The sequence below is a fragment of the Hemitrygon akajei genome, chromosome 3, assembly GCF_048418815.1.
Source record: "Hemitrygon akajei chromosome 3, sHemAka1.3, whole genome shotgun sequence".
Classification (NCBI taxonomy): Eukaryota; Metazoa; Chordata; class Chondrichthyes; order Myliobatiformes; family Dasyatidae; genus Hemitrygon; species Hemitrygon akajei.
In genome coordinates, this window is record NC_133126.1 from 169,095,275 (window position 1) to 169,114,192 (window position 18,918).

At 43.1% G+C, this 18,918-nt stretch overlaps 1 protein-coding gene across 1 annotated transcript in view; it reads right to left on the reverse strand.

Annotated features, from left to right (window-relative positions):
- The window catches only part of psmd1 (proteasome 26S subunit, non-ATPase 1), a 125,151-nt gene that overhangs the window by 79,054 nt on the left and 27,179 nt on the right, over positions 1-18,918 (reverse strand). Inside the window, exons 11-13 of the mRNA XM_073041271.1 lie at positions 15,699-15,777; positions 10,755-10,928; positions 8,904-9,015 (exon numbers count right to left, since the gene is read on the reverse strand). Coding sequence (XP_072897372.1) covers positions 8,904-9,015; positions 10,755-10,928; positions 15,699-15,777 — 365 coding nt within the window. The remainder of the gene's footprint in view (positions 1-8,903; positions 9,016-10,754; positions 10,929-15,698; positions 15,778-18,918) is intronic.

Sequence of the window (18,918 nt, forward strand, 5' to 3'; positions counted from 1 at the left end):
GGGCATTATCATTTTGATGCTCATGATGAGAATGTGAAGAGGGTAAGGTGTACGTGTAGAAGGGGTGGGCGAGGGGTAAGTGTAGCAAAATATGTAGACAGGACCAGGGAGAGGATACATCATTGGGCAAGTGTAGGAGGACAGGGAAGAGGTAGCTAAAATAAGATGCCAAACACCATGTGGCAACCACAAAGAAGAGGAACCTTGCAACCACAAGACAATGTGTTCGACAAAGTATTTTGAGCTATATACCTATTTCGAGTGTTTTGCTTGCGTCCATTCCCATTCCAAGTATTACGCTTGCGTCTATGCTTATTCCGAGTATTTCGCGTGCTTAGCTATGCAATAGCCAATCAATTGATGAATTTGAATTGGTAACCATATTTGCGAATGTAGTACCCTACTTTTGGGTATAAGTATGACCTTTGTAAACCCACAAATTGGGAGTTGGCTACCTTACGCCCGAAGTGCGTGGGGCTGCGAACTCCTCTCTGAATAAAAACCGTTTCAGAGGTAATTTTGTGTCTCTGGTGTTTTTCCTCAACTGAGCAGGTTAATAATTTCAGGTTGACAATTTGGCGAGCTGAGCCAGGAGCCAAACAGTTGGCAGTTCAGGATCCGGTGTAAGAGATCGGCGGGCAGGTACGAGCAGGTTGAGACGGAAGGGCCCTCCGAGAGATTTTTCTCGGTCTCTCTCTCCCTCTCTGACTCCCCGTTCCGACCCCTTCGACTCCGGCTGACCATCCTACGGCCTCCACAGACAAAACGGAGAACCTCAGTTGGGAGACACGGATAACAGGTAAGAATTGCATAGAGTTTGGGGTTCGAGTCCCCTGGTATAGGAAGCGGGGTTAGAGTCCCTGCGTGGGGTTTGGGGTTGGAAGCTCCGGAGCAATACATATTTAATTTGATTAAGGTCTGGTTCCAACATCTAACTGAAACCACATCCCGCCTTAGACTGGTTGTTAAGAGCAGAAATCTGCCACGCGAAGGTCAGGAAACTGAAGTGGATGCGAGAGTAAGTTACCAAAATGGGCCAGACTCTGGATAAATCAGGACCAAATACGCCATTATGGAAAATGTGTAAAGAATTCCCGGAAAACGAGACAGATTTACGGAGACCGAGCGCGCTGATTAATAAGTTGTTGGGGAATTAATTTTGGCCATTAGGGGGAACCTGGGATCTTGAGAAGTGTAAGCGAGCAGAGGGACAGGTGTGGCGACAGAATGTCTCACAGAAATGGAAAGATCTAATTACGCGTGGTATACCGTGACTAGGAGACTTAATGAGTGCTCCCGCCAGATCTCCTGGGAGGTGAATGCAAAAAATAGAAAAATACCCATCAATGATAGTAACGGAAAACCCAGGGGCTGGCCGGTACTGAAGGCCTTATGTGAAATCTATGATGAGCAGCGTAGGATTGATGATCATAATGTAAAACTTGGTGATAAAAGGCCGGCACAGGATATGACTGGGCTGCCGACCCTATTTGACCCTAATGAGGACACTGAGGAGGAGGAGCAGCAGCAGGTCCCTTCGCCTGCGGGGGCTGCGAATCCCGTCCCGCCTGTACCTTCGGAACCTTCCTGTGCCCTTGACCCATGACCCCAAGCCCACGGTTCACCAACCCCATTGCGGCCCGTACCCGAGCTAAAACCAGGAAAGGGGAAACACAAGGTACTAAACCTGCGACCCCTAAGAACCGCATGGCTCGTAAATGGACTACAGGACGGAACCTCTATGTGGGTGACGGCCCACTGATAGACCCCCAAGGGGACGAGTTTGACCCTGACACAGACTTTACCACCTCCAGTGATGATACTGACCCCGAGGATAATCCTGATGCAGCCCTTGCTCGAAAGTACCCTGATTGGCCCTACTCCACCAAAGATCCAGGTAGATCCAAGCCCCCCCACCCGACAGATGCCAATGCGAGAGGTCCCTAACCCTTGTCACAATCCAGCCCAGGCTGAGGATGCTGTGCAAAGTCCCTTGACGGTTTCTGTGTGTACCCCCGGAAGCCCAATGAAATGCTGGTAGTGATGCAGGGCGCTCCGGACAGAAAGCAGAAACCGGAGCAGTTTATTGAATATTTGCTGAGTACTATTAAGATCTACAGGGTGACCCCAAGGGATCTTTTTAGTTTCCCTGCATCAACCAGTGACGGTCTACTCTTCCCATGAGGTAACTGCCCTTCTAACCATGCACCAACTCAACATCTCACTCAGGCGAGACTCAGCCGCTACGAGATTGCTCTTCTCCATAATCCGTTGCTGACGTTCGCCTATGCACCACATTTAACCCTGCTACCTTTGTGGATCACCCGCCCGACCTTCTATCCGAGCCTCCCCACTCCTGCGTAGACCGAAACCACTTCCTCATTTCCCTGCGGCCAGACCTCCAGGACATTGAGTTCGACAATCCGGACCTGATACTTTTTGTGGACGGCTCGTCCTCTGTCTCCCCGGACGGTGTCCGGCAATCAGGTTATGCCATTGGGACCCCACACACCACCTTGGAGGCGGCAGCCTTCCACCCACCAGTTTCGGTATAACAGGCTGAGCTTTTCGCCCTCACTCGCGCATGCGTCCTCGCCTCGGGTCAGACAGCCAATATTTACACAGATTCACGCTATGCATTTGGGGTCGCTCACGATTTTGGCACACTATGGGCGCAGCGGGGCTTCCAAACGTCGGCTGGCAAAAGCATTGCCAACGGCCCCTACATTGACCATTTGCTCAAAGCCACCCAGCTCCCCGTTAAGCTTGCTATTATAAAATGTGCCACCCACTTATCCGATGACTCTCCCGTTAGTAAAGGCAATGCCAGGGCAGACCCGGCAGCCAAGCGAGCCGCCTCCTCTAAAACAATAACTGTGGATTCGGCCCCACGCCTTCTGCCGGTTGATAGCCCAGGCATATCCGACATCGCGCCATTACAGGGGGACGCCCCTGCGACAGAAATTGATGTTTGGAAGAAACATGTTTGCATTATTAATAACGCAACGGGCCTCTGGCAGACCCCAGCAGGTCAGACTTGTATTCCTGATACTCTCCTGCCTGTCCTGGTCGACCGCCTCCACTCTGACACCCACCTCGGCCAGGAGGGAATGTGTATGTTGTTATTAAAAACATGGTGGTCTCCCAGTTTGAATGAGGCAGCGGAGAGACGGGGAAGGGGTTGCTTAATTTGCCATAAAGTAAACCCGGATAAATCTCTTGGATGTGATAAAGGGTGCACCCCAACCCCAGCAGGACCATTTGACACATTACAAATGGACTTTATTGAGTTACCCAAGGTGAATTGTTACAAGTACTGTTTAGTTATAATTGACGTCTTCAGTAAATGGATTGAAGCCTTCCCCACAACGAACAACAAGGCTTCCACAGTAGTGCGAATACTGCTGAAAGAAGTTATTCCTCGTTTTGGTATCCCACAAAGACTCTCATCTGATAACGGTCTGCACTTCATTGGGAAAGTAAACAAAGAACTCTGCGAAATACTAAAGATTGAACAACAATTCCACTGTGCCTATCACCCCCGAGCCGCAGGAATCGTGGAACGTGCAAACGGCACCCTGAAGGATAAACTAACTAAATTGACCCTTGAAACAGGACTAAATTGGCTTAAAGTCCTTCCCCTGGCACTGTATCACATGCGCATTACACCTCAAACCGGTACCCGGGCTAACTGCTGCTGAAAGGGTTTATGGGCGCCCGAATAGAACCCCAGGGGGCAGTGACCAAAACCCCCCGCCAATACAAGTAGATTTACAAATGATGGGCGAGGAATTGCAGTGTTACCTCAAGCATTTAACTTTGTCTCTTAAATTTCTACATACTCAGGTGAAGGAAGCCTCAAGACCTGTTCCTGACAGAGAAGGCGAGTGGCAAGGAGCAGAACCAGGAGATTGGGTGTTAATAAGGAACTGGGATCGACCCAAGCTGGGACCCCAGTGGAAAGGACTGTACCAGGTCCTCCTGCAGACCCCCTCTGCTGTCAAGGTGAAGGGACAAGAACGTTGGATTCATCTGAGCGACTGCAAGCGCTGGACCTCGGACCCGCTAGAAACTACAGATAAATGAAGGGACTGGTAAACGGACTTGATTGGACTGTTGTGTGTTTAAATTCCTTTTTCCTTGTGGTGCCACATCCTTGAAATTGTACTCTGGTAATGGAAGGTAGGATGCTCTTGGTTATCTATATTCTTTTAGGGATAGTGGGGTATAGGGCAAAGGTTGAGGGATGGCTGGACGAGGAACCAAAACCCCTAAAGAGATCGAAGGGGGACATTTCAAGGCAGAAAAGGGATTGGGGTTTCCCCAAAGGCCCCACCCTTGAAAGATCCTCCTTGGGGTTTATAAGTGATAATTATTTCCAAAACGTGCACAAACGACTGTATGGCACTACAACCATCGTTTGCTATCCCCACCCTGCCAGTGTCTCCTCGCTCTTTACCATTTTCCCACACAGGGATCGTGCCGATCAACCCTTCCGATGTGCCCCCGCCAGCAAAACATTGCCTGAGGGAAAGAGGGTGGAACTCAGCTATGACTCTTCCAAGGTCCCTGTCACGGACTGCCTATTTCCCCCGTCCATCAGTAAGCGGTCAAATCATGCACTCCTTCTGCGGATGAGAAAAGATCTCTGGTGGGAGGGGAATCCCAAGCCCCCGAAGGGTGACTGAGTATATGAGAACTGCTACTTCGGAACAGGGTGGGGATGTTCAGACGTGTATGTCTCGAATAACATCGCCTGCCTCTCCAAGCCCTGTAGGAAAAGGGAGTGTCACCCCACCAAGGACCCCTTAGGGATCTCTTGCTCTTGCCATGAGACAAAGTGCCAGTCCCTGACCCAGGGGGTGCAACTCCTTTGTGGGGAGGGGAACCGCACCAACCTCCAAGTCAATGATCATGTATTCCTACGACCTGAATATCGCAGGGGTACCAAACGAGTGTACACCTCTGCCGGTATAGGAGAATGGAGTGATGCCATACACCTAAAGGGTAAGGGTTGCACTGAGACCATGTATACCCTCCCGGGGTATTTTTTCTTCTATAATGGCATTGCCACCAACTTCCTGGAGTACCCATACCCTTCCTCGGTGGCCTATGGCACCTTCCTCCCCACCACGGTCCCTTGCCCTGGGTCTTGGGGTCCCCTGTCCCGCCCATCTGGGAGGTACAAGAGAGAGGTCTCCCAAGAATTTTGTGCAGATTACCAAGTCCTGACCACCCTAACCGCAGGTCAGGTGGCCGGATACGGAGCAGCTGGCTTTTTCTCTTTGGGAGCATCAGGAGCCACTATGGCAGCCCACAATCGGAACTATCTGGCCTGTGGTCTCATGAGCCTTGGGAACGCCACTCAGGGGGGCATTAAGACTCATAACTGACAGCCTTAACCAACTGTAGCTCTTCTCCATGCAAAACCACAATGCACTTGATTACCTCCTCGCCAGGGAGGGTGGGCTCTGTGCTATCATAAAGGACAAATGCATAATGGGGCTAGACGATGCTACTGCCAACATAACACAATGTATGAACAAAATAGATGAACAGTTAGGATCCATTAAGGAAGGAAAAGGTTGGGCAGGATGGGGGGGACTGGGGACTAAGTGCATGGAGGGACTAGTTGATCAATGGGCTGACGGCTATTATAGGGATTTTTGTCTGTATCGCCATTGTCAAATGTGTCCTGAACTGCATGATGGCCTCGTTAGGGGACCTGCTGCCGGCTAAGCCACTGATGGTAGTACGAGCAACTGTCGAGGCCACCGAACTCCTCGAACCTGCACCAGAGGATTTTCACGATATTGATGATCATTTCATGATCACAGGAGGGAATGAGAATGTGAAGAGGGTAAGGGGTACGTGTAGAAGGGGTGGGCAAGGGGTAAGTGTAGCAAAATATGTAGACAGGACTAGGGAGAAGATAATGTCATTGGGCAAGTGTAGGAGGACAGGGAAGAGGTAGCTAAAATAAGATGCCAGACAGCATGTGGCAACCACAAAGAAGAGGAACCTTGCGACCACAAGACAATGTGTTCGGCAAAGTATTTTGAGCTATATACCTATTTCGAGTGTTTTGCTTGCGTCCATACCCATTCCAAGTATTATGCTTGCATCTATGCTTATTCCAAGTATTTCGCGTGCTTAGCTATGCAATAGCCAATCAATTGATGAATTTGAATCGGTAACCTTATTTGCGAATGTAGTACTCTGCTTTTGGGTATAATTATGACCTTTGTAAACCCACAAATTTGGAGTTGGCTACCTTACGCCTGAAGTGCGTGGGGCTGCGAACTCCTCTCTGAATAAAAACCGTTTCAGAGGTAATTTCGTGTCTCTGGTGTTTTTCCTCAGCTGAGCAGGTTAATAATTTCAGGTTGACAACGGGAGATTACTCTGCAGAAACTGCTGCATTGTGATCAAAGCTACAATTTAAGAATGTAATTGTAAACTTGAAAACAATCTAGTTATGATGCATTTAAAAAAGGGACTGTGTACTGAATAAAACTCTAAGTAAATCATATAATATTTGCAATCTTTCCAAAGCATTCTACATTCATAAGAGTAGCATGTGCTTGGAGGCAGAGGATATAGACAGAGTCCTAAATGGGTACTTTGCAATGGTATTTAACAAGGAGAAGGATGTGGAGGATAGTAATGTCAGTATGCAGCAAGCCAACGTGCTAAGACATTGTGAGATAAAGAATGAGATAGCATTGGGTCTCTTATTGTACGTTAAGGAAACTAAATCTCCAAGGTCTGATGGGATTATATACCTGTTTATTGAAATAAGATTGATGGTTATTGAGATAAGATTGTTGGCACCAGCCCAAGATCTTCAAGTCTTCTCTAGCTCCAGATGAAGTCCCAGAAATCTAACTAAGTAGCTAATGTTATTCCATTATTTAAGAGGAGAAACAAGGATAATCCTAGTAACAGTAGAGCAGTGACTCTCAGTGGTATGGAAGAAATTGGAGATGATTCTTATGGATAGGATTAATGAGCAATTAGAAACAATTTAGTGCAAGGCAAGCCACACCTTACTATAGTTGAGTTATTTTTAAGGTAATAAAGGTGACTGATTAGGGTAGGGCTATAGATTCAGTCCACATGGATTTCAGTAAGGTGCTAGACAAGGTCCCATATGATACACTATACAGAATATTAGGATGCATGGGATCCATGTGTGGGGATCTGGAGTCACCTTGGCCATAGAAGGCAGATGATAGTGATTGATGGGACTTACTACAGCTGGAGGACTGTGACTAATGGTTGTATCTGAGGGATCGGTACTGGGACCGCTGCTGTTTGTGATATACAAATTATTTGAATGAATACGTGGATGAGTTAGTAAGTTCACATATGATAGAAATAATATAGAAGATTGCCAGTGGATACAGCAAGATATAGATCAGTTGCAGATATGGACAGAGAAATGGCAGATGGAGTTTAATCCAGACGAGTGTGAGATACTGCACTTTGAAAGATCAAATGTAAAGGAACAATATACACCGTTAATGGCAGGGCCCTCAACTGTGCTGATGCACTGAAGGATGTCCAAGCCCATAGCTCCCTGAAAGTGGCTGCACAGTGTGATAAGTAGCAAAGGTGTATGGCATCCTTGCCTTTTATTGAGTTCAAAAGTCAAGAAGTTATGTTGCAGGATTATAAACCTCTGGTCAGGCTGCAATGGGAGTACTGTGGTCTGTTCTGGTCACTCCATTATAGGAAAAGTGTCAGACTTTGAGGAGAGAGAAAGTGTGTGCAGAAGAGGTTTACCATGATGCTGCCTGTATTAGAAGGCATACCCTATGAAGACAGGTTGGATAAACTTGGGTTGTGTTCTCTGGAATAGTGGAGGCTGAGGGTAAGACCAAATAAAAAAATTTTTAAGCAACACACACAAAATGCTGGTGGAACACAGCAGGCCAAGCAGCAACTATAGGGAGAAGCGCTGTCGACGTTTCAGGCCGAGAAAGTTTCGTGTTTGCCAAAATAATTTTTAAGATTATGAGGACATAGAGCAGACAGCTGGTATCTTTTTATTACGATCGAAATATTTAATACTAGAGGATATGCATTCTGCCATGATAGCTTAGTGGTTAGCACAACTCCATTACAACTCAATTCTATCATCTAAGGAGTCCGTACATGCTCCCCATGGAAAACATGCGTTTTCTCCAGATCCTCATGTTTCCTCCCACAGTCCAAAGATGTACCAGTCAGGAGTTTAATTGTAAATTACCCCACAATTAGGCTAGGGTTAAATCAGGGGCTGCTGGGTGGTGCAGTTTGAAGGGCCAATTCTGCACTGTATCTCTGAATAAAAATAAAAAATAAATAAATATAAGGCGAGAGGAGATCAGTTCAAACAAGATGTATAGGACAAGTTTTATTTTTGCACAGAGAGTGGTGGGTACCTGGAATGGACTGCCAGAAGTACAAGAGGCTCTTAAATAGGCACAGAAATATGCAGATAAAGGAGGGATATACACTTATTTAAGACAGAAGGGAGTAGTTCAGTTTGGCTTTTAATTACTAATTTAATTAGTCTTGCATAACATCATGAGCCAAAGGGCCTATTCGTGTGCTGTACTCTTCCTGATGAGTACATGCCAACCATATTAAGACTAACCACAAATTTTACATCACTAGTAGAAAAATGACTGCGCTTATCCAATAATTTGTCTAACCTACATTGCAATAATCATTGAGATGATTGTTTCTTCATTATTTGGAATGAGAGGGAAAAGGAAAGATAAGGACAGAATTCAGGGTCAGTAGAGTAGAAATCAAAAGACATTTAGTCATGCAATGATCAGTACTACTAACTCTATACAGGTCTTTGCACAAATTACAACTTTAATTGGGACTGGTATTCATCACTTCCTTACCAGTAACTGCATCATCTTGATATAGATTTGTTTTGAGCAGATCATAGACATCCTGTCGAGCAGTACCCAATGCAGCCAAACCAAGACCAAGGCATCCACCATGACGTACAATCTATATGCAAAAAGATAGAGTAAAATCAGTCTTTTCTTGCTACACATAAAACATGAGCTTTACTTACAACAAATGCATAGATTAAAAAGCAGATTGAAAACTACATACTTTTTATAATCTAGTCTAGAAATGCTGAACTACAACTACTAGCAAGTAAACTAAATAATTAACTATGGCCACATATTCAATTAGCAAGTGAAAATAATTTGAGCTTTGTGTGCAGAGATCATGTTGATCAAGCTCAGAAATATTAATTCATGTTAAAAAAAATTGTAATGTTTGCTACTGAAAATAGGCAAAAAAATCTCAAATAGTTCACTGGATTACACATGCCACTATTGCACACATAAAGCCATCTGTGTGTTAATAACCAACACTGAACTACTGTAAAGTCAAATGAATGAAGTTTATTGGGACTGATATGTTTCCACAGGGAATTGCCTGACTGCAGAATCTGTGGAACACAGAATCTACAAAGGACTTTTATCAGAAGAGATACTCAATAATTACATGATATACGAAGAGAGGCCTGGCAGGCTAAGTGATAACGTTGCAGCTGTGGATAGGTGGGAGCTGATGAAAACCCATGGAATTCATGGTGATCAAGTCTGTAGTTCAAGGAACACTGGTTCAGAATGAAATTTGGGCACTGTGATGCAATGTTAAATGAAAGCAACATTACTTGGACACTATTCCAGAAGCCAGTCACTGCCCTAAGATTCAGTATTCTGGAATGCTCCAATCAAACAGGACAGGATAAGGTGAGTACAAGTAAGGGAGGTAGAGAGATCTATGATAAGGGCATAGAGTATCTGGATGAAAGAGACTGTAAGATGGATGAAAAAACTGACCACAGCACTTGGGCAAGCATTGAAGCAAGAGAAGTGTATAGGAACACAATAAGGACTTTTAGAAGAATAGACACCATTCTCTGCCTCTACAGATGAAAGTCTTAACAGCTGTGATTATGTCCTTATGAACATTTTAAGTTTAAGAACATTTGTTCTGGGGGCTCAATATAAACTTACAGAGGAAAAGAAAGTTCCATTTGTCATGGTTCACATGGGAACCAACAAAGGCTGTGATTCCAGTGTTGGACTAAAGAAAAGTTATAGAAAATTGATAATGTCATAATTACTACCCAAGTCACACACAAATTGGCTCAGTACAAGTAAATTCAGAGTAGTGGGAATATGGCTCACTGATAGGCTGGAAGGTGGCAGGGATCTGATGAGAATAGTGTCTTATGCTTAAAAAAGTGAGATAAATAGTCTGTCAGAAGAGACAGTTTGTAGAAACATAAATGTGTACCTTATTGATCTTAATAAAAGGCACAAAATTCTTAAACTGGAAAAGGTAGAAACAGAGTTGATGTTTCCTTTGGCTATGTGCTTAGAAGAAGGAAGCTACGGTGTCAGAACAAAGGATCAGCCATTCAGAGCGTGAAGAAATATATCCACCCAGAGGATGGTCAACCTCTGCAATTTGCCACCCAGGAGAATGGGAGACCTATGTCACTGCAAACAAGTTAAACATTTTTTTTTTAAGATATGTACTGAAGGAATCATGAGCATGAAGTTAGTCTGATATAATTTCAGCTAAGTTCTTACTGAATGGCAGAACAAACTCGAAGGACCAAATAATTACACTTGTTCACATTTCTTATGTTGTTATAATTGTGCCCAGATCAAAACTCTGTTCTCAAAAGTTCACAGATTGTAACTATATTTAGCACTTACATCATTACTTGCATTCTTCAGCTGGTTCAGCAAATATTCTATTATGTCACCACCATGATTTGCGTGGATGAGACCAAGGGCATATAGACCACCTCCTTCCTGATAAGCTGACCCAGGCGAGGAATCCTTGGGCAAGTATGTTGCCATTAACTGTAATACTTCCTTTTCATGACCCTTGGAAAGAAACAAAATTTCAGGAGTACAGATTTCAGGAAAATATTAGAAAAATGCAAACCTACAATCTGTAATTATTCATAGAAAATCTTGCTAGGAATACAAAGCTTCAACTACTTCCTTGAACAAATTAAACAATGTATGCAATGACAAAATGCAGCACTGGTACGCTAAAAGATCATATGACTTTAAAAGACAAAATGCGTGTGTACTGAGAAGTGATAATGCAAGTAGTCAATGCTAAATCTATTGTTTTGTACCAATGAGATAAAATGTGGAATGTAAGTACCAGACAGTTGTAGTATCAGATGTAATTTCTGGTATTCCATTAAAGGTGCAAAAATAATGGCAAAAATTCAGCTGCTTACCAAAACTGGGAGATCTCAGTAACAAAGAGATCTTTGCTATTTTGCATTAATATTTTTGAGTAGTCTAATCACCAAGGTCATTCATGATTGCTACTGACTAGCTGATGACATGAAGGTTCCACATCACAATTATAAAGAAAGTTTTTTTAAAAACTCATAGAAAGAGTCATCTGACTGTGCAATTCTATGCAAAAATGTTTTGAACTTTAGAAACAAGACAAAATCTGCAGATGCTGGAAATCCGAGCAACACACACAAAATGCTGGCGGAATTCAGCAGGCCAGGCAGCATCAATGGAAAAAAGTACAGCTGACATTTTGGGTCGAAACCCTTTGGCAAGGTTGGAGAAAAAAAAGCTGAGGAGTAGATTTGAAAGGTGGGGGAAGGGGAGAGAAACACCAGGCCACAGATGATACTTGGAGGGGGAGGGATGAAGCAAAGAGCTAGTAAGTTGATTAGTGAAAGAGACAGAAGGCCATGGAAGAAAGGGAAAAAAAGGGGGGCAGGCAGAGGAGAACTAGAGGGAGAATGGACGGGCAAGGAGGTAACATGAAAGAGGGACAAATGGATGGGAAATGGTGAAGGGGGGACATTACTGGAAGTTTGAGAAATCGATGTTCATGCCATAAGGTTGGAGGGTACTCAAATGGAATACAAGGTGTTGTTCCTTCAACCTAAGTGAGGCCTTATCCCAGCAGTGGAAGAGGCCATGGATGGATATATCGGAATGGGAACGGGAGTAGAATTATTGGGAGATCTCACTTGTTATGGCGGACGGAGTGTAAATGCTCAGCAAGCAGTCTCCCAATCTACATTGGGTCTTACCAATATACAAGAGGCCACACCAGGAGCACCGAACACAGTACATGACCCCAACAGACTCACAGGTGAAGTGTCACCTCACCTGGAAGAATTGTTTGGGGTCCTGAATGGCAGTGAGGGAGGTGGTGTAGGGGCAGGTGTGGCACTTGTTCCGCTTCCAAGGATAAGTGCCTGGCATGAGATCAGTGGGATTAGTGGGGAGGGACAAATGGACAAGGGAGTTGTGTAGGGAGCGATGCCTTCAGAAAGCAGAAAGTGGGGGGGGGGGCGGGGAAGGGAGGGAAAGATGTGTGTGGTAGTGGGATCCAGTTGGAGGTAGTGGAGGTTTCGGAGAACTATGTGCTGGACATGGAGGCTGGTGGGGTGGTAGGTGAAGTCAAGTGGAACCTTATCCATGGTAGTGTGGCAGGAGGACGGGGTAAGAGCAAACATGCATGAAATGGAAGGAATATGGTTGAGGGCAGCATTGATGGTGGAGGAAGGGAAGCCCTTTTCTTTGTAAAAGGAAGACATCTCCTTCATTCTACAAACCCCATTTCCAGAAAAGTTGGGATATTTTCCAAAATGCAATAAAAACAAAAATCTGTGATATGTTAATTCACGTGAACCTTTATTTAACTGACAAAAGTACAAAGAAAAGATTTTCAATAGATTTACTGATCAACTTAATTGCATTTTGTAAATATACACAAATTTAGAATTTGATGGCTGCAACACACTCAACAAAAGTTGGGACAGAGGCATGTTTACCATTGTGTTACATCACCTTTCCTTTTAATAACACTTTTTAATCGTTTTGGAACTGAGGATACTAATTGTAGTAGATTTGCAATCGGAAATTTTGTCCATTCTTGCTTGATATAAGACTTCAGCTGCTCAACAGTCCGTGGTCTCCGTTGTCTGATTCTCCTCTTCATGATACGCCATAAATTTTCAATAGGGTATAGATCTGGACTGGCAGCAGGCCAGTCAAGCACACGCACTCTGTGTCTACAAAGCCACGCTGTTATAGCCCGTGCAGAATGTGGTCTGGCATTGTCCTGCTGAAATAAGCATGGACAACCCGGGAAGAGATGTCGCCTTGATGGCAACGTATGTCTCTCTGAAATCCTAATATACACCTCAGAGTCAATGGTACCTTCACATACATGCAACTCACCCATGCCGTGGGCACTGAAGCACCCCCATACCATCACAGATGCTGGCTTTTGCTGATAACAATCAGGACAGTCATTTTCATATCTGGCACGGAGAACTCGACACCCGTTTCTTCCGAAAACCAGCTGAAATGTGGACTCATCTGACCACAGCACACGGTTCCACAGTCTTTCGGTCCATCTGAGATGAGCTCGGGCCCAGAGAACTCACCAGCGTTTCTGCATAGAATTGATGTATGGCTTCCTCCTTGCGTAATACAGTTTCAAGTTGCATTTCTGGATGCAGCGACGGACTGTGTTAAGTGACAATGGTTTTCTGAAGTACTCCCGAGCCCAGGTGGCTATAATTGTCACAGTAGCATGACGGTTTCTTAGGCAGTGCTGCCTGAGGGCTCAAAGATCACGCACATTCAACAGTGGTTTCCGACCTTGCCCTTTATGCACTGAGATGTCTCTGAATCTTTTCACAATATTATGCACTGTAGATGTTGAAAGACCTAAATTCTCTGCAATGTTGCGTTGGGAAATGTTCCTTTTGAACTGACTAACAATTTTCTCACGAATTTTGGCACAAAGGGGTGAGCCACAACCCATCCTTGCTTGCAAAGACTGAGCCTTTGATGGACGCTACTTTTATACCCAGTCATGATACCTCACCTGCTACCAATTAGCCTGCTTAATGTGGAGTCTTCCAAACTGGTGTTACTTGAATATTCTGTGCACTTTTCAATCTTATTTTAACTCTGTTCCAACTTTTGTTGAGTGTGTTGCAGCCATCAAATTCTAAATTAGTGTATATTTACAAAATACAATTAAGTTGGTCAGAAAAACTATTGAAAATCTTTTCTTTGTACTTTTGTCAGTTAAGTAAGGGTTCACGTGAATTAACATATCACAGATTTTTGTTTTTATTGCATTTTGGAAAATATCCCAACTTTTCTGGAAATGGGGTTTGTAGAATGAAAAGCCTCATCTTGAGATCAGGAATTGAGAGGAGGAGATGGTGTAGCTATTTGGGACAAGGTATAGTCCAGGTAGCTGTTAAGAGTCCATTGGTTTATAATAGACATTGGTGGATAAGCTGACTCTGGAGAAAGGGCAGGGAAGTGTCAGAAATGGACCAGGTGAATTTGAGGGCAGGGTGGAAGGTGGAGGCAAAGTGATTGAAATCGACGAGTTCAGCATGGGTGCAGGAAGCAGCACCAATGCAGTTGTTGATGTAGTGTAGAAGAAGTGCAGGACGGTTGAACTTTAAAGTTCATTATCTTTAAGTGACACTCGCTTGAAAACATTTCGGAAGTGATTATCAGAGGTTAAATTAGACAGCTCAGGCTCAGATTTACTCTTGTCCCAGTGAAAAACAATTAACTTCATCTCATCTTGACTCAAAAAAGGGAACTTTTCTAAGCTTTGATCATCCTGATCCTTTCTCAAAAGTGTCTGTTCGGGGGCACTCCCAAAGAATAACATTCAACTAAATCAATAATTACAATAAAATATCAGACAACTGCAACATGTACCTTACTGGAAATCCAGAGAAAACTAATTTATGGCTCATGTGGTTCAATCCTTTTTAATTACTAAACAGAAGGTTAATATTTTCATGTTTACTAGTATTTTGGAGCTATGTATTTTTTCAGCTAGAATTGCTGTAATTTATTATTAAATAATCTCCACATGATCTACCTGTGCTAATCACTCATTTCAGACAATAAACAGGAATGTTGTCCCTTTTCTAAATATATTCTGCCACTGCATATCAAAATTCACTTATTCTAGGGCATGGTACGTTTATCCATTGAATCATACATCAACGTGACCAATTGCCTTCATTGCAGATCAAAAAATCTGGAATATTACTGAATTTTGCAGTAGATGCCATTCATATTGTTATCTTCACCTACTTGTATTTAAATATGTCCATTGTTGAACACTGGAATAAATAGTTCATCCTATAACACGTCTAAGGAACAAAGAGTTCTTTTTGGAAGCATTTTCTGTTAGATTTATTTCATAGCAGTATTAACAGGTTTCATAATCTTATTTCCTTTCTAAAGATTGAGTACTTCACAGTGCCTGCATTTCAATGTACTCTCATGTTGCTGTTTATAACTTTCTGCTTATATCTGCAACATATCATTTCAGAAGAGGTGGACCTGTTGTCTGTGGCCACTGATTAAAATGAGAAGTTTAACTACGAACATTCCGGAAACATCCATTTAATTCTACTAATTTCAATTTGGCCAGAACTAAACAAATGAAAAATAAATCCTGAAACATGAAAGAATGTTACAAAAGTACCTTCTAGAAACTGTATATAGTGAATTTTCTGTAAAATACAGAATTATAATATGAATGAAAAAGAAAATCAAATAGACTAGTTCAACAAAAGCACACTGTACTTTCAGAATACAAGTCATTACCTTATGAATGACTCCAAGACTGGCTGTTGCTGTAAACTTAGCCCAGTTGGTAGCTCTTGCCAACCACTCAAGATTCTCTCTAAAAAAACAAATTTCAGATGTCAACCTTCCTATTATCATCAATTCTACATTTTTTTAATTTATCATTATTTTCTAATCTACAGATGCAAAGATTGACTGTGGTATCGACATTACCACATGTAAGATGCTCCAATTAAGAATCAGAAAACTTTCAGTTACAGCCTGTATACTGTAGTTTAAACAACCCACCAGTTAAACTCAACTGTCACTTTATCTGAAGCCACAGTGTATTACAGACAAATAAAACTTAAAAGCAAAGCAGAAGATTTGGCAAAATTCTAACTTGACAATATGGAATAAAAACCCTTATGAAGGACACACTGATATTGAACTGCTTTCTGCCAGATTTTCCACAATCTGGAATAGACTATATTGAAAAATTCACTAAAATTTCTTGCAAAACAAGAAGGGAAAGGGGAGAAGAGAAGAGCTATAGTAATTGAGGATTTGTTGCTTGGGGAACAGAAAGGAGGTTCAGCGAACAAAAACAAGAACAAGATTCCAAGATGGTTTATTGCCTCTCAGGTACCGGGGTCAGGGACATCTTGGATCGAGTCCACAGTGGGAGGGTGAGCAGCCAGAGGTCATGGTCCACATTGGTACCAGTGACATGGGTAGATGGGTGACGAGGTCCTGCAAAGTGAGTTCAGGGAGTTAGGTGATCAGTTAAAGGATAGGACCCCCAGACTGTGATCTCAGGATTGTTACCTGTGCCATGTGCTAGTGAGGCCAGAAATAGGAAGTACACACAGTTTAACACGTAACTAAGGGTTGGTGCAGGAGAGAGGACTTCAGATTCTTGGATCACTGGCCTCTCTTCCGGGTAAGATGTGTCTTGTACATAAGGGATAGTTTGCATTTGAACTGGAGGGAGACTAATATCCTAGCAGGAAGTGGAGTGGTTGTGATGAAAGATGTTGTTAAGCCTACATACAAGGTCAGGAATCAGAAAATTGAACATAGTGGGACTAATGTTCTGAGTTGCATATATTTCAAAGCAAGGAGTATTGTTGAAAAGGTGGATGAGCTTAGGGCATGGATCAGCATGTGGAATCATGACATTGTAGCCATTAGTGAGACCTGGTTGAAGGAAGGGCAGGACTGCTAGCTCAATGTTCCAGGTTTCCGTTGTTCTAGACATCATACAGTGGGAAAGAATAAAGGGGAAGGAATGGCATGACTAGTCAAGGAAAATATCACAGCAGTAACCAGTCAAGACAGACTGACCAGCTTGTCTAGTAAGGCTTTATGGGTAGAACTGAGGAGTAAGAAAGGTATGACACATTAATATAAATTATAGACCACCCATTAATCAGAAGGATTTAGAAGAGCAAATTTGCAGAGATCGCAGACTATTGCAATAAACATAAGATTGTGATACAAGTAATTTTGACTTCCACATATTGGCTGGAACTCCCACACTGCTAAAAAGGCTGGATGGTAAAATGTGTCAAATGTGTTCAGGAAACTTTCTTTACTCCAAGTCCTTAATAGGGAGTGTGATACTAGATCTCCTATTAGGGAATGAGACAGGGCAGATGAAAGAACTTTGTGTTGAAGTTCATTTTGTACGTAGTGATCATAATACCATCAGTTTCAAGGTAATTTGGAAAAGGGTAGGTCTGGTCCTGGAAAAAGGCCAATTTGATGTTATCAGAAAGGATCCAGCAAGTGAGGATTAGGATAGGTTGTTTTCTGGCAAAGGTGTGCAATGGTCACTGGGAGGCATTCAAAAATGGTATTTTGAGAGTACAAAGCTCCTGTAAGAATAAAAGGCAAGGATAACAGGTTTATGGAACTTTGGTTATCGAGAGATATTGAGATCCTCGTTAGGAAAAATAAGGGGCATAGCAGGTATAGGCAGGAAGGAACAAATGAGGTACTTGGAGTATTAGAAATGCAAGAGAACACTTAAGGAGGAAATCAAGAGAACTGAAAGAACACATGAGATTGCTCTAGCAGAAAAGTTGAAGGAGAATCCCAAGGGCTGCTACAGATCTATTAGGAGCAAAAAGATAGCAAGGGACAAAATTGGTTCTCTGGAAGATCAGTGTGACAATCTATGCATGGAACCAAAAAAAGAGCGGGAGAGCTTAAATGTTACTTTTTGCATCTGTAGTCACTCATGAGATGAACAGATTCTATAAATGTGAAGCAACGCAGCAGCAATATCATGGAGCCTATACAGATTACAGAGGAGATGTTTGCTCTCTTGAAGCAAATTAAGATGGATAAATCCCCAGGGCCTGACAAGGTGCTCCCTGTGGGAGGATAATGGAGAAATTGTAGGGGCCCTAGCAGAGTTATTAATACATCCTTAGCCATGGGTGAGGTGCTGGAGGATAGCTAATGCTGCTCCAATACTTAAGAAAGACAATAATAATATGCCAGGAAATTATAGGCCAGTGAGCTTGACATCAGTAGTGTGAAAGCTACTGGAAGGTATTTTAAGGGAACTGGATATACAAGTATTTGGATAGACATGGATTGATTAGGGATAGTTACCATGGCTTTGTGCGTGGCAAGTTGTATCTAACGAATCTTAAAGTTTTTCGAGGAAGTTACTCTGAAAGTTGAAGAAGACAATGTTTTCTACATGGACTTCAGCAAGCACTCTGACAATGTCCTGCATGGGAGGTTGCTTGCATTCAGAATGAGTTAGTACATTGGATTAGACACTGGCTTTGTGGAAGCAGCCAGAGGTGATTGTGGATGGTTGCCTCTCTGACTGGAAGCCTGTGACTAGTGGTGTGCCACAGGAACCAGTGTTGGGTCATCTATATCAATGATCTGGATAATGCTGTAAACTGGATCACCAAATTTGAGCATGACACCAAGACTGAGGTTATAGTGGATAGTGAGGAAGACTATCAAAGCTTGCAGTGGGATCTGGACCAGCTGGAAGAAAGGTTGAAAAGTGGCAGATGGAATTTAATGGAGACAAGTGTAAAGTGTTGTACTTTGGGAAGACCAACCAGGGTAGGTCTTACAGAGTGAGCGTAGGGCACTGAGGAGTTTAGTAGAACAGAGGGATCTGGGAATAAAGATCCATAATTCCTTGAAAGTGGCATCACACATAAAGAGAAAGTGGTAAAGAAAATTTTCAACATATTGGCCTTCATAAATCAATGTACTTGAG